Source organism: Haemaphysalis longicornis, unplaced genomic scaffold (genome assembly GCF_048455015.1).
Source record: "Haemaphysalis longicornis isolate Haplotype H1 unplaced genomic scaffold, Haemaphysalis longicornis Haplotype H1 scaffold_7, whole genome shotgun sequence".
Lineage (NCBI taxonomy): Eukaryota > Metazoa > Arthropoda > Arachnida > Ixodida > Ixodidae > Haemaphysalis > Haemaphysalis longicornis.
The window spans coordinates 136,203,060-136,218,576 of NW_027526422.1; the positions used below are offsets into that span (position 1 = coordinate 136,203,060).

The 15,517-nt window shown below is 46.0% G+C and overlaps 1 protein-coding gene across 1 annotated transcript; it reads left to right on the forward strand.

Moving 5' to 3' along the window:
• The first annotated feature begins 509 nt into the window (after nucleotides 1-509).
• On the forward strand, nucleotides 510-14,455 carry LOC144146558 (uncharacterized). Its single transcript, XM_077678502.1, has 5 exons — nucleotides 510-577; nucleotides 3,387-4,102; nucleotides 11,412-11,499; nucleotides 13,213-13,912; nucleotides 14,319-14,455. Coding segments are annotated over exons 1-5 (1,509 nt in total). The 5' UTR covers nucleotides 510-574; the 3' UTR covers nucleotides 14,321-14,455.
• Nucleotides 14,456-15,517: the final 1,062 nt, after the last annotated feature.

The following is a 15,517-nucleotide window of genomic DNA, read 5'->3' on the forward strand; positions in this document are numbered from 1 at the left end:
CCTTTCTTTCGCCTTTTGTAGAGATGTCCTATCTTCAGTTTACAACTATACACCGCAGTTAGCCTCCCCGTGGTTTTTCTCCGTCTTCCTATGGCTCCAGCAACAGGCATTTACTAGCTCAAGTGATCTCATCTTATTCTGTGCGATAGGAGACTGTTTAAGGCCCGGCACGTACGTGTTGTGTGTTTTCTCCAGTTTTAATGGGGGCGTGAAAAAATTTCATCCACGTAAGATTTAATGAGGAGTCTGCAGGTACTAGGGTACACAGAGCTAGCCACACGTGAAGCTTGCAAGGTCGCTGCAAAAGCCGGCTTCTTTGTTGACCGCAATGAATCCTACGGCGACTGACACATTCCAAGCTCATTTACTATGCGGACGAAGCACAGGGTGGTACCGGTACTGTAGCCCTCCTTTCTTTTTTTTGGCGAAAGGTGAATTCCTTCTCTTGCTTTCGCCTTTTCTCCTCTCGGGTTGATGTAAACGTGTGCAATGCCACCTACAACCCGTTTTGTATAAAACGCTGTTTTATGCGCCAAATGTTCAGCAGTTGGACCAACAGCAGCTGGAGGAGACCATGGTAAGGACTTCTACCCAGGTGTTCCTGAGGACTTTCTATACCATGAACAATAGAACAGATGTTAACTGTGTAGGCTGCACAGCCGCAAAACGGAACTTGAAAATTTGTAAAATACCACTTATGGTACAGTCAGGAAAGCGAGCGCTTGCTATAATGGCTAGTTTAATCTTAAATTACTATTTATAGAACAAACCCGCCGCGGTGGCTCAGTGGCTAAGGCGTTGTGACGCTGAGCACGAGGTGGCAGGTTCGATTCCCGGCCGCGGCGGCTGCTTTTCTGATCGAGGCGATAAGCAAAAACGTCCGTGTGTAGGAGATTTCGGCGCACGCTAAAGATCCCCAGGTGGTCAAAATTAATCCGGAGCCCTCCACTGCCGCGTACTTCGTCGCCTGCGTTGCATCGGCGCATTAAACCCTACAATCAATCAATGAATTATTTTTTAGAACAATGATAAATCTTTCCTGCACAAATGCAACTTAGGTTGTATAAAGATCATTTAATTACCTACTGCCGGCTCAGTAGAGGTCTTAATCCGAATAGCGACGTTCAACATAATTGTCTAAGTATCTGCTAACTGAACGCTCTTCTGGTTTGTTTTTTTTTTCGACAAATGAGGTTCGGCTGATACCAGCCACTGCACCCGTGAAGCATGGCGGTAGGATAGACCTCTATTTCTGACTTTTAAATTTCGTGCTTTCAGTTGTCAGTGAGAGTTGTCCTTCAAGGTGACGATCGGCCTTATTGCAGGGTTCAATACTTGTTCCTTGATCTTTTGTTTTATACCAAGCATTCCTCACGGCATACAAGAGCGAGCACAGGTTGGGCTAACAATTGTAAAGTCAGAAATACCTTGAGGAGGAGGAGGAAAATAACTTACTTAGTCCAAAGAAGAGGCCTATTCAGGCCCGTGGCGCCTTAGACGACGGCCAAGTTATCTCAACTCCTGGCGGCGTCTTCGGTCCTTTGGACGGCCCACTGCTGGATGTCAGGGTTTTCGCTGCGTAGCACGGTCTCCCATTACTCTTTACTAGTTATAATAAATGTTCCTTTGGTGTTGCTAAAATCTTGTTTCTGGACACTTGGGCATTCCCATAACATGTGAGTCAAGCTTGCAATTTCGGCGCATTGCTTGCATTTGCCGTCGTGTATATCCGGACGGAAGTGCCTGTAAAGGCCTGGATTACGATACGTGTTCGTCTGGAGGCGTCTCCACGCGACTTCTTGCTTCTTGGTGAGCGAGGGGTCGGCAGCCGGGTAGGTTCGTCTTCCCCCTTTGTAGTGCTCGAGCACGTCTCAGGAAGTACAGAGGCAATCCTTGGCGTTGTCCATTGATTGTGAGCCGAGTTGCAGGGGCTCTCGGTGGGTAAGATCTCGAGCAGCCTCGGTGTCCCGTTCATTGCCTCTTGTGCCGCGTGTGCGGGCGTCCATATCAACGTGGTTGTGGCATTTTGGTTTGTCTCGGGGCGAGAATGAACCCTTAGCGCCACGCCGGAAATTCTTCCTCGTGCGAAATTGCGGATCGCTGGCTGGGAATACCTTGAGAAAAACAAAACTTCAGAGCTTCACAGCGCGAAAACAGACCAGGGACAACAAGAAGAGCGACTTCAAGCAAGCACTGACTTCAAACTAACCTTGTTTGTAGTCTTCTTCCTGTTGTCTCTGCTCAGTTTTCGCGCTGTGAAGGTCATGAATTACCAACTTGCCAGAACCCTCACCATTTTAGGTTAAAATTCCCGCTCATTGGGAAGTAGAGCGCGGAGCTGTTTCCAAGCCATGCCGTTTTATTGGCTCTTCATAGCCCTTCCTTTTATAATTTTTTGTCAGGCTACAATTGTACAATATGAAATTCTTCGCACATGAGAGTGTATGACGATTACTAGCGCAGTTTCGTGGGGTTCAAATTACGAGCTATATATGTCCCTTAAATATTGACAAATTTTTGTATCTTTTTATTGTTCTTGCTGATTTACAGTTGTGTGCAGTGTTATATTCTTGCCCCTCCTGCTGGGGCCCTTAAATGGGCCTGCAGTATTCTGTAAATAAATAAATAAATAAATAAAATTTGTAGTATCCGTGTAGACAAACCTCTGCCTCGAAATTCCAATGTGTGTAAAGATACCTTGGTACAAAATTTTTGAATAATTCCAAAGAAATATCGGATGAACATACGCCACTGTGATTCCCGCTTACCGCATGAACAGGTATAACATAAGTAAAGTTGTTGTCACTTTAAGGGACATGCACACTGACCAGAAAGAAAAGTATCAAGATCAAACATAAACTGTAGGAGCAGAGTTCGATACTATGTACATTATATTGAAATGAGAAGGCCACGTATGAAAACTTCAGCATAGACTCTATATATCAATATATATCCACGTAGAATCGCTTGTTATTCCCGGAAAATGTATTGACATTATCACTTCAATTGTTGTAGTAAATTTTCTTCATATTTCAAACTTAACATACCTCATAGCCACCAACAAAATTCTACTGTGCAAAGGGTGCACACTTCCTATTAATTAAAGTTCTTAACAGTACACTAAGTTGCGGACTGTTGTCATTTGATTTTGTATTATCTACCCAAATTCAAACAACCTGCGAACTCTATTACAGCGTGCGCTACTTGCGTACACGTGTAAGCAGTGGGTGTTGCATCATTCAAGAGCCTGGCATTTGATTACAGAGCTTTTATAATGCCCTGAGAGAAGTTTTGTAAATAGATCAGTGCCTTCCTTTTGAAGACACTTCTTTAAAAAAACATGATTGTCATAACAGAATGACAATGATCATCTATTTGCTGCACAGATCCGCGCCTGCGTTCTCCTTGCCCTGGCCACCAGCGCCTTCGCTGGCTACACCGGATTCCCCGGCTATGGCCTCGGCTATGGCCTTGGACATGGCTTTGGTTACGGCGGCCTTGGATACGCCGGCTATGGGCTGTCCCACTACGGCCTTGCCCACGGCGTCGGTTACTCTGGTCTCGGCCTCGGCTACGGCTACGCCCCAGCCGTCGGCTACCCAGTCGCCACTCCAGCTGTCTCCAAGACCGTTTCCACCTACACCGCTGCTCCAGCCGTGACCGCCGTCCACCACGCGCCAGCTGTGGCCACCTACGCTGCTGCTCCAGTTGCCAGCTATCCCATCGCTCACGCTGCCCCAGTCGCCGCCTATGCCGCTGGCTACCCAGCCGTTCCCGCCGTCACCAGCGTCGTCCGCTCTGCCCCAGTCGTGGCTGCTGCCCCAGCTGTCACCACCACCACCGCTGTCCACCACGCTCCAGCTGTGGCCACCGTTGCCCACGCCGCCCCAGTCGTCGGCTCCTACGGTTTCGCCCACGCCGCCCCAGTTGTTGGCGCCTACGGTGTCGCCCATGCCGCCCCAGTCTACGGCTACGGTGTTGGCCACCTCGGCTATGGCGTCGGCCACTACGGCTTCGGCCACGGCCTCGCCTCCTATGGCCTGAACTACGGCTATGGTCTTGGCTCTCCCTTCCACTACAACGCTCTCCTTCGCAAGAAGAAGTGTAAGCATTTCTCTTGTTTTTTTTGCTGGAATATTTTATATTTACCGGAAACAAGAGTGGGGAGATCAGAGCGCGATTGATTTTGCACGGACATCCACAAAACTAGAGACGCCTATTGTTAGTTTCAACTGAAGCCACCTGCCATCAAGCAGCCCGTTCGCCACTAACGTATATCTGAAAGTGTGTCCGTGGTTTTTTCCGGGTTCCGTTTACCGTTCTTATTGATGGATTAACGTGTAAAGATAGGAGCGCGATTATCCCAGATGCTGCGGAGGCGTCAAAAACAACGTTGGGTCGAAAATGACACTTATGTCGTCTGAAGTGTTATTCAATGCACTTTTCGAAGTCTGACGAACCCTTATAATTAAGTGTGTTTTTCTTCTTTTTCAGAAACCTGCTTACCAAGAACGGACTCTCTCATCTTCAAGAACTAGGATGTTTAAACAATTTAGCAGGAGCATCGTCCTCACTGCCGTTAGGGTCAGGTGAAAGACCATCGAAAATAAATTTTGAAACCATTGAATTGACCTGTTGCGTATGGTTTTTTCTTACTCCGAATGAACTTGTATTTCTGATAAATATTTGCAGCTGAGGCACATTGCGCTTCACAAATCGATATTGAACGTGGTGGGTGGCAGCTGTTCTTTAATAATGTGAAGAATGGCCTAGCTCAAAGTTGGGGTGGCCATACTATACCTGTGCCTCCGCTCCCAATACGCATTCACAAATTGTGAGCGGCAAACGAAATTCTTGAGCTTGTTCTCCTCATCTATGAAAAATGATGGCGTCCCTTCTATTTAGCTGAAATGTGTGGCCTTCGTGAAGAAGTGTAGTCAAAATATTTATTTCAGGGAACCAAGGAGCGCTAACTATTATTACTTCCAGAGCGAAGGAACGCACAAACGCCCACGGAAAGATCTATAATTTTCTTAGCAATCAACCTCCATCCTATGTTATTGGCCGCCTACTAAGTAGATCATTATGCTGGTTCATCACGTTTATGTTTCTCAAAAATGCGGTGAAGAACTTTTCAAAAATGTGTATTGTGGAGTACTGATAACTGTGGCCCCTTGATAAACAGACCATGCATACCCGTTTCGTTGTCCCATACCGGCAAAGTGAAAAACAATGCAGGTACCGTTTCTCGGAGGCTTTTTTTCATAACTACTTAAGTGACGTCTTGGTAAGCAGCCAGTCAAAGTTTCCCCTCGTCTGCACAACATGTCGGCAAAAAGCGCATGTGCAGCTTTCCCGCTCATGGCAGTCCTTTCAACAGTGATTACTGTGCAATTTTTTTAGTGAAATGAAAATTTCTTTTGCACAGCTAATATTTGGGGTGAATACTTGCTTTGTGCACAGTTTCAAGTCGCGCACGTTGCGCGACTAGGCTCCTGAGCCATGGAAACTATCCCATAGAAATGCATGGGGAGTAAGATTTGACAGCGAATTGAACAAAAAAATATTCAGAATCCTGGAAAGTTCTTTTAGTGTTTTCATCTTCACGTTGACTTCTGGCGTTATGCCAAATATCCCTTTCCTAAAGTGGTTTGGCCAGGTTCCTCAGAGGTTGGAATTTTGAGCGAGAAAGCTGGGTATGGGATTCACAAACAGTCAGATAAAGCTACAACATCGGCGCATTGATGAAGCTCGCCCTGCAACTCAACGGGATATGTGTGACCAAAATGGGCTAACTTTCGGTCAATAACGCGGCCTCGCGGCGCAGCAATAAGTAACAACGTTTAAAGTAAACTGGGTAACGTAAACTGTTTACGACGTTTTGCACGGATCTAAATTTTCATTCTTCTTGCTGGTATCCTTGCACAACCTTGCCGGCATTTTTCTCACGTAGCGTGTAATATGAGTTGTGGAACGTGAAAGTTCTGTCCTGGCGAGATCAATGACCGAATGCTTACAATGAGAAGTTACTACATAAACGCATTTATAGAAGGAACATCGAGTACTGAGTCGGGACTTAAGACCGACCCGTCCTTTACTCATCAAGCGCCGAAACAATTAGCGCGAAGCAGTGATACAGCGCCGAGTCGCCGAGTCCCACCATCATGCAGTTCGATTACTTTCCTGTTTCCTCCAATAACCAACGCCGTTAATGTTGTTTCGTTTATTGGACATGCTCCCCATCGGCTTACTGCAGAAACGGTCACCAGTAAGTTGGCGGTTAGAGGTCTGGATTGATTTGAATTTGTGAAAACACACCAGAGAGCTGGGTTGCAAATGCGAAGCGGCTTTCATCCCGCAGTTACACTGTCTACTCCCGTTGATAGTGTAGTGGGTAGGGTTTGTGACTTGAATGCAGGCTCGCCGTATTGTTGGGCTGGCCGGGCGTACCTGCCTGATTTCCGGCTTGCTTTACTATCACCACGATTGTCTTCGGTCGCCCCCTCTCCGTAACATCTGCTTCTCTGACCCTTCTCAATCCTCACGCTCTTCCCCTCTCCCCTCCCTGCTCTTATAATGAAGGCAACTTAAAATTTGTTCAGACTAATCCCATTTCCTCGCCTTCTCCCTCTTGAATGCGAGGCTTAGCCCATCGAAGATGAGGACGGTGACCCACGAGAGAGCGCGTGCATCCTCTTCTTCCTCTTCTTCGTTGCGCTAAGACTCCCTTAGAGTACCAACCAACTCACGCAACAACGTTTTTTATTGAAGTTCCCACTCGTCACGCACAAACTGTACGAATGTACGGTCTTAATTGATCCTAAAACGAGTTGTTTTTCTTGGTATTACATTTCATCTGACCTCTCTTTGAAGAGGCCGGGATGATCTGAAGCTCATTCTGGTGGGAGTATGTAGCAACCTCCAACTTCGGCTTCTTTCTTCTAGCCGCCTGGCAACACTGTATTCCGTCTCGAGCTCACTGAGTAGGCAGCAGCACTAACAAAAAAAAATTCAGCATTGTTTGTTCTTCACAAGGGTGTGGTGTCGCTCTGTCTGGCATCTTTCAAAGTTTCATTAACCTGTACGTTACACATGGACTGTCCCTGGATGAATGAGCAGATGAAGAGGAAGATGAAGAGACTCACGGAGCTGTGGAGGTCCTTTAAAAGCCGTGTCCAGTTTCTGTGCGGGAATCTCCGCCTGTTCGAGCAATAAACCCTTTTCGCAGTAGCAGTATAATACCTAGAGAGTAATCTGGTGCTGGGTAGCATCCGCAAAGCGGTATAGATGGATCACGTGGCTTGCGTTAATCTTTCGTTTTCATTTTGCTCTTACTCGGATGATTTTGCTAGTCTAGGCGATGCAGAGGGATGGGAACGAGCATTCGGAAGTACGTTTTTACAACCAAATTTCGCACGTGCTGTGCTGCCTCTCCGAGTATAACTACAAAAAATTGACATCCTCCTGCATCGCAGCTCAGCGGCTACAAAGAGAAGCAATACAGCTTTCTCGCAACTTTCAAAATAAAAAATTCGTCCTCACCTAGCGGAACTGGAATATAACCTAAGTTGTGAGTCGGGATGGTTCAATGCATTGCCTATAGAACCAGCACGGCAACAATAATGACAATGCTAAGAAGGCAGCAATAATTGGAAATGAGGTGTTGCGGGGTCGCTCGGGTCGCAGAGGGATGTATATTGGAGGCTGCGACAAATTGCCAAATGTTTGTGGCCGCCAAACATTTCTTCGGAACGCTCCTCCTACGTTGACTCCTACCAGGGATGTTCCGAGCGGGGAACTTTCTCTTTTAGAGAAATTTCCGGGTGCAATTTTCGCCTAACTGGAAAAAGGAGTATTTAATAGATGCAGGAAAACTTAGGAGCTGTGAAGTAAAAATGAATGTCAGTGGACCGTACCTCGCATCACATATTACTTTGTTTCTTAAAAAAACGTTTTCTAACACTTCTTCCGATTGGTGTTCTAAAATCAGCAGTCATATTCCCGCAAGCCAACAGAATCCAGGACCACTTGCATTCCAGTTCATAAAACAGGATGGAGGATAGATACAGTGCACAAGACATAGAGGAAAGAATACTCCACCAGAACGGAGTAGTGAAGCGGACGCGACAAACGGGCTGAAGCGCTGTGGTATGTATTCCTGCGCAATAAATACAAAAAGTCTTTCGGGTATGCCTTACTCCGCGTGCTGTCAGCAAGAGGTGGAGCCAGCAGTCCCGGCGCTGAGCTAAAAGTACCTAAAGTACCCAAGAAGGCCTTGTTTTTTTTATCATACTGCCACTTTTAACTTAGAGCTTCAGCATGCTAAGTAGGCCAGCTGTTTTCCACAAAACCTGGAATGCATAGCCAAATTCTGCTGAGTATCATATATAGGGAATTTAGTTCTCGCATTATCTGAATGGCGTCTGCGTACGGACAGCTACGTAAAGTTGGCGTAGGTGGCGCCGGATAACGTCCTAAACCGAACAGAATTTTACGTATTGATATATTAGCTGCACAAAGGGGATGCTGGGGAATCTGGAGAAAAATGTTGAAAAACCTGGGGGCGGGGAATGCTAAAAAGAAGAATTTCTGAACCTAGAAATAGGGTTTTTTTTTCCCCAGGGAGTACGGAACATCTCTGAATCCAACGCCGCAACCCATCCGCACGGGGCAGCCGATGGTGACACCGCTAGGCGACTGTAACCGCTTCAGGCTGAAATAACGGCTACAGTAGTGAGATCCTTGTTTCAGAGTAGCACAAAAGCATTGGTATTAGTTGGACCTAACGGCGACGAAAATTTTACGGATAGTTTTCAAAGAAGTCACCGAGATTCTGTATTTGCCAATAAATAGCCGACGTTGTTCTCCGCACGTGGGCCGTTTATTGAAATTGGGTGTCTGATTTAGTACATCTGCTTTTAGCGATAACTTTATTCTTTACAGCGTACTTTACAAAGAGATTATCTTTTAATAACCGTTTCGCTGGCGGCAAACGACATTCGCGCTGACATAGCCACGTTTTGAGCCCGAGCCATCTAGGTTGACTTCTACCGATCGTTCTACCCAACTTCTACCCAATTGTTTCTCTGGGGGTTAATCTATCAAACACTATTGGGGTAGCGTCACTTCGTAAGTGATTATAATTGATCTTAGTGCTGAAATTTACTTACGTGATTCTGTTGCTATAGTTCTTTCGCTTCTCCTCGCGAAACTTTCTAGAGAGCTCTTTAAATCTGCATAGCGCCGGCATACTATTCTGCGAAGTTCCCATAATACAGTCAAACCCGGCTATAACGAACCCGGATAGAGCAAAATATGCTATATATCGAACAAAAATAATTCAGTTACGGAAATACATGGGGAATATATTCCTTATAACGAAGTTCACATCCGATATATCGAACTCTCGGCACCTAGAATGGCCGCCGAAACGCATGATCTCGGAGCGGCAATTGAGATGCTGATTGGCCGTGACCACGGAGCAAGAGCCGCGACTGAGACATTGCGCCTCGCACGGAGCGACGTGACGCCCAATACTCTCTGTAACTGTTTCCGACGCGCGGGATTCGCGGCGGAACCCGCCCAGTCAGCCAGTCCGGACCAAGACAGCAGCATCGGTGAACTGTGGGAAGAGCTCGCCAGCGTTCCCGATGATATGGCGAGTAAAATGCGACCGACGCTCATAATGAAGCGCTTTCGGCAGTCGATGTGCTCCGCCAATGCTTCTTTTGAGGACCCGGACTCGAACTGGTGCAAACAATGTTTCGTGTATAGAATGCTATGCTAGTTGAAGCCGCCGAAACGAAAGTGAAAACAAAAATCACGGCTTTTTCTTTTTTTGCAACGTGGAAAATTAAGGCGGAAAGTAGCTTTATTAGTTGCAATAAATGGATTATTTTGGTATGGTAATAGCTACTGTACCGTGTTCGTTTTTGCATACGCGGATGGCGGAGTTGGTGAGGGGGGGGGGGGGCTTCGGCTATATCGAACTATTGGATATATCGAACTAATCGCGGTGCATATTGCAGTGCGCTATAAACGGGTTTGACTGTAGACGCTTCTATTATGCGTGTATAGAGTTCTCAAGTGTCGGCGGTCGGCTAAGCAATAAATATCTAGAAAGCAACGTGGAAGTGAGAGAGTCAAATTTGCTATAGCAATATCCTGAAGCACGGATTTTGCATCTGCGAGGGATGGGCGGTTGTTTTAAGTTCCGACTCGGCGTTTTTTTCTAAAACGAGGGTGCGTGGGTTTTAGATTTTTGCCGCAATTCGATTTCGACACCACCGCAGTTTCTACTGGTGAAGTATAGAATGTTTCACCTTTAAAAACGTCTGCGGTCCTCGCCTGTGGACCCGATTTATCTTCTTACGTCAAAAGAAAGACTGCTCAGCAGAATTCTTCATTTAAAACGGCGTTTCAAATAACTGTCATCCGAAATTATCTAATGGTCGTATGTACCTTGCTGCAAACACAAACTTGCTACCACCTTCTTATAATTATATACAGGACAAGGTTTCCAGGCCCGAGCGGGAGTGAATAGGAGAAAATTTCCTGAAGAGACGTTGGTACAGATCTTATCAAAAAAATACACAACAAAAAAGGACTTTTTATCTGGAAAGTGTTTTATTCCCGGCTACGCAAAGACGTTTTATGGAGTGAATTGCGTCCGCATGACACCTTAATACAGCAGCAGTAATATTACAGTATTAGACTCTATTGTCGCTTTGTTTAAGATTTGCTGTGGATAGTTGGTGGGTAATCCAAGGAAATTTGAAAAAGCTCAGAGAAATGAGACGAAAAATACAACGGAGAGCCGTCAGACGTTGTCACCTGTTACATGTAGTATTTTGCTGGCAGGTTTGTGAGTGCTGTTAAAGATTCTTTGTATTATAAGGCTTCAAAAGGGAACCAACACGGCGGAACATTTTTTTAGCCTTTCTTAGAGATGTCCTTTCTTCAATTTACCTATACTTCCCAGTTAGCTTCCCCATGGTTTCTCTCCGTCTTCTGATGGCTCCAGCGAGAGGCATTTACTAGCGCCTGTGATCTCATCATATTCTGTGCGACAGCAGACTGTTTAAGGCCCGGCACGTACGTGTTGTGTGTTTTCTGCAGTTTTAATGGCGGCGTGAAAAAATTTCATCCACGTAAGATTTAATGAGGAGTCCGCAGGTACGAGGGTACACCGAGCTAGCCACACGTGAAGCTTGCAAGGTCGCAGCGAAGGATGGCTTCTTTGTTGACCGCATTAAATCCTACGGCCACTGACACATTCCAAACTCATTTGCTATGCGGATGAAGCACAGGGTGGTACCGGCACTGAAGCATGTTTTTTTTTTGTGGGGAGAGGCGCTTTCCTTCTCCCACTTTTGCTTTTCCCCTCTCGGGTTGCTGTAAAACGTGTGCAGTGCCGCCTATAAGCCGTTTTGTATAAAAAGCGGCTCTTGCGGCCGAACATTCAGCAGTTGGACCAGCAGCAGCTTGAAAGAGACCATGGTAAGGAATTCTGCTTATGCTTACCCAGACAAGTTTTTGTACGATGAAGCGACACAGCCGCAAAGCGCTGAAAATTTCTAAAATGCAACTTTTATCGCAGTCCCGAAAGGGAGCGCTTGCTGGAATGGTGAGGGTTATCGTAAATTGGGATTTTTATAACAATCTCCACGTCTTAAATACGATTATGGAAGTTTAGGTCTCTTAACACCACCTTTTTTCTCTACTCCTGACTTAGTAAAATAACCATTCCAAAATTTACGTCCAACGCAAAGTATCGGTTAAATGAGCTTTCTTCTTGGCTTTCCTTTACCTGATGTTTGGCTGACACCAGCCATTGCTTCCGGCTGGAACTGCATTAGGATAGACCTATGTTTCCGCGTTTTTCGAGGGCGTTTGTGAGTTGTCCATTTGGGATGACGATCGTTCTTATTGCCACGATGAATACTTCTCTCTGCTCTTCTATTTCATATTCAGCCTTCTTCACGGTATAACAGCGCGAGCGCAAGTTGGGAAAAAACTCTGAACTCGAAATACCTTGAGATCAACAAAAATAAAAAATAAAACGAGAACTGAGTAGAGCTCCGAGCTCTTTCGAAGCCCGCCATTCATTCGCTCCACATACGTCTTCCTTTTATCTTTTTTTTGTCTGGCTACAATTCAATCACTTAAAATTCTTCGTAGCGGAAATTGTTTGCGATCACTTGCGAAGAGTCATGGGATGAAAAGTTCGAGCAATATATGTGCCTTAAATTTCGAGAACAGGGTTGACCTGTAACTGGAAATGTTAATGTGTGTACAGCTACTTTGGTGCAAACTTTTTGAGTACTTTCACCGAGATATTGAATCAACATACACTACAGTGATTCCCAATTACCGAATGTTCATGCACACAATTAATAATGCTGTGGTCTCTTGTGGTGACATGATCAGTGACCCTAAATAAAAGTACCAAGATTCAACATGTCGGGGTGTGAAGTAGAGTTCGATACTACGTACATTATTTTTAAAAGAGAAGGCCAAGTATGAAAATTTCACGCAAGCAAAGACTGTACGGATCGATATTTTCCCTAGCAGAACCGCTTGTTAGCCCCCGAAAAGGAATTGACATCACCCCTTCAGTTGGAGCGGTAAATTTTCTTGATAGTTTTCTAACTTCAGTCGCCTTTAAGAGAACTCATTGCTAAAAAGTTCCTTAAACTGTATGACAAGGGTACACACTTTATAACAGGGAAATTTTTAAAACAGATATTGGGTTGCAGAGGGTAGGTATCCATTTACCATTTATCCGTCTTCAAACAAACCTATAACGTCTTTTACGGTGTGCAATCCTTGCGTACGCGTGTAAGCAAGGGCGCTTTGCATAATTCAAGAGCTTGGAATTTGACCACGGCGCTTTTCCCATGCGCTAGAATTGAATGATAACTTCTGCAAGTAGATGAACGCGTTCATTTTGAAGACACTTCTAAAGAAAAAAAAATGGCCATTTAACAATTATAATGCAACATGATCAGCTGTGAGAATAAAACTTTGAAGCGAAACTTTCCCTTTCTGTTGTGACGGATGCATAATGATGTTCGTCACAATTACGTGATTATTTTTTGTACTTAGCTGACTTAATCGACAAGAACACCTAACCACCGATTAGCTGACACAAAAGTTTTATCCCGTATGTAACTCGTAATCCAGAACATTGCTTATCCTTTTGCGGCGCAGATCCGCGCCTGCATTTTCCTTGCCCTGGCCACCAGCGCCCTGGCTGGCTACACCGGCTTCGGTGGTTACGGCCTCGGCTACGGCCTTGGCTACAGCGGCCTCGGCTACACCGGCTATGGCGGCCTCGGCTACGCCGGCTATGGCCTGTCCCACTACGGCCTCGCCCACGGCGTCGGTTACTCTGGTCTCGGCCTCGGCTACGGCTATGCCCCAGCCGTCGGCTATCCAGTCGCCACTCCAGCTGTCTCCAAGACCGTTTCCACCTACACCGCTGCTCCAGCCGTGACTGCTGTCCACCACGCTCCAGCTGTGGCCACTGTCGCTCACGCTGCCCCAGTCGCCACCTACGCCACTGGCTACCCAACTTACCCCGCCGTGACCAGTGTTGTCCGCCCGGCCGCAGTCGTGGCTGCTGCCCCAGCTGTCACCACCACCACCGCCGTCCACCACGCCCCAGCCGTGGCCACCGTTGCCCACGCCACCCCAGTCGTCGGCTCCTACGGTTTCGCCCATGCCGCCCCAGTCGTCGGCGCCTACGGTGTTGCCCACGCTGCCCCAGTTTATGGCTATGGTGTTGGCCACTACGGCTACGGTGTTGGCCACTACGGTTTCGGCCATGGTCTCGGCTCCTACGGCCTGAACTACGGCTACGGTCTTGGCTCTCCCTTCCACTACAGTGCCCTCCTTCGCAAGAAGAAGTGTAAGTATCTGTAGCGTTGTTCGCTTGAATGTTTTTGTATTCACCAGAAATGACCCTCGGGAGATCCGAAGCCAATTCATTTTGCAGTGGCTACCTCAAGACTAGACACCCCTATTTCTCGGTTCGGTGTAGCCATCCAGCATCCAGCATTGCGTTCTGCCCTAAATAATTTTTATTGTGTGCGTATAACTTAAGCCGTGATTGTTTTCTTGCGATCCTTATTGTTATAGCCACTGGGGGCATTTGTAATTTGTAAACGTATCTGCACGAAGACCCCAGATAGTGTGAACGCATAAAGAACCACGTTTTGTCCAAACTGAGACTGCTAATGGTAGAAGAGTTCGTCAATGCTCGTTATGAAGTCTGAAGAACCCCCCTACTAATTTTGTTATTTCTCCTTTTTCAGAAACCTTCTTCCCAAAAGGAGACTCTTTCATCTTCAAGAACTAGGATGTTTAAGCAAGTTGGCGAGATCATTGTCCTCACTGCCGTTAGGGTTAGATGAAAGAGAGGAGAAAATAAAGTATCACAGTGTTGAAACGACTTGTTGTGCATAGTTATTTTGATTTCGAACGAACCCGTACTTTTACAAAACGGTTGACCAGCTTAGGCATATTGCCCTTCGGGTGTTTTGATTGAACGCTCTGGATGAAATCGGTTTTTAATAATATAGGAACTGGCTAACTCTAAATGCTGATATTGACACGCCATACGTGCTCCAGCACACTTCAGCTAATTACTTCATAAAATGAATATAACGCGTGGAATTGGGGGAGCTCATTTTCCTCGATAACAAAAACGACGTCTTCTCTTCTATTTCACTGAAATGTTTCGCATTCATGAAGAAATTTAGTAAAAACATTTATTTCAGGGAACGCAGAAGTTAAAAGCGCACTTGAGCAAGAAAGCGATGCGTGAGCGCCCACGGCAAGCTCTAATATTGCCTTAGGAATCCAATTTCACACTCGATTGTCAAATTCAGATTGCAACACGCACAGTGCAGTCAAACCAGACTGTAGGATACACACTCAATACTGCAAGAACTCGGGTTGAGAGAGATTCGCGTTAACTGACAGCAGGTTGATGGAACTGAAGTTGAGAGAACTCAGGTTGACAGATAGTCAGGTAAACAGAAAGAAGCTCAAGTGGGGAGGTTGAACGAACAGTGTGCGTGAGTCTTTTATGCAGCACTGAAACTAAGGAACCTGGCTATCTATCGAACGATTAAGCCGTCTCTAACAAAGAAAAAACAAATCACTCCCAATAGCAGCAACAGTCTCTGAAGGGAAATCATTCTGCTGGAAACCTGCTTAGTGGAAAAAGAATTACTGAATGCTGCGCTGTTACGTTGGTACTCCCGCACTTTTTGAATGTGATCGGCTCTTCCATATGCATAGTGCGGTAGAAAAATGCAGCTGTCAAGAGGAATACAAGCTGGACATAAACATGCATCATAGAAGACATTCAGACACCGCTTAGCTGGCCGTGTCACCAACTGTTACCATTGGAATGTTTGCTGGCGGAGCGTCATGCTGAAGTTGTGGCCGTTAAGAATTTTTCGAAGGACATATCGAGAGCCCATATTTTGCATTATTTCTAATCTAT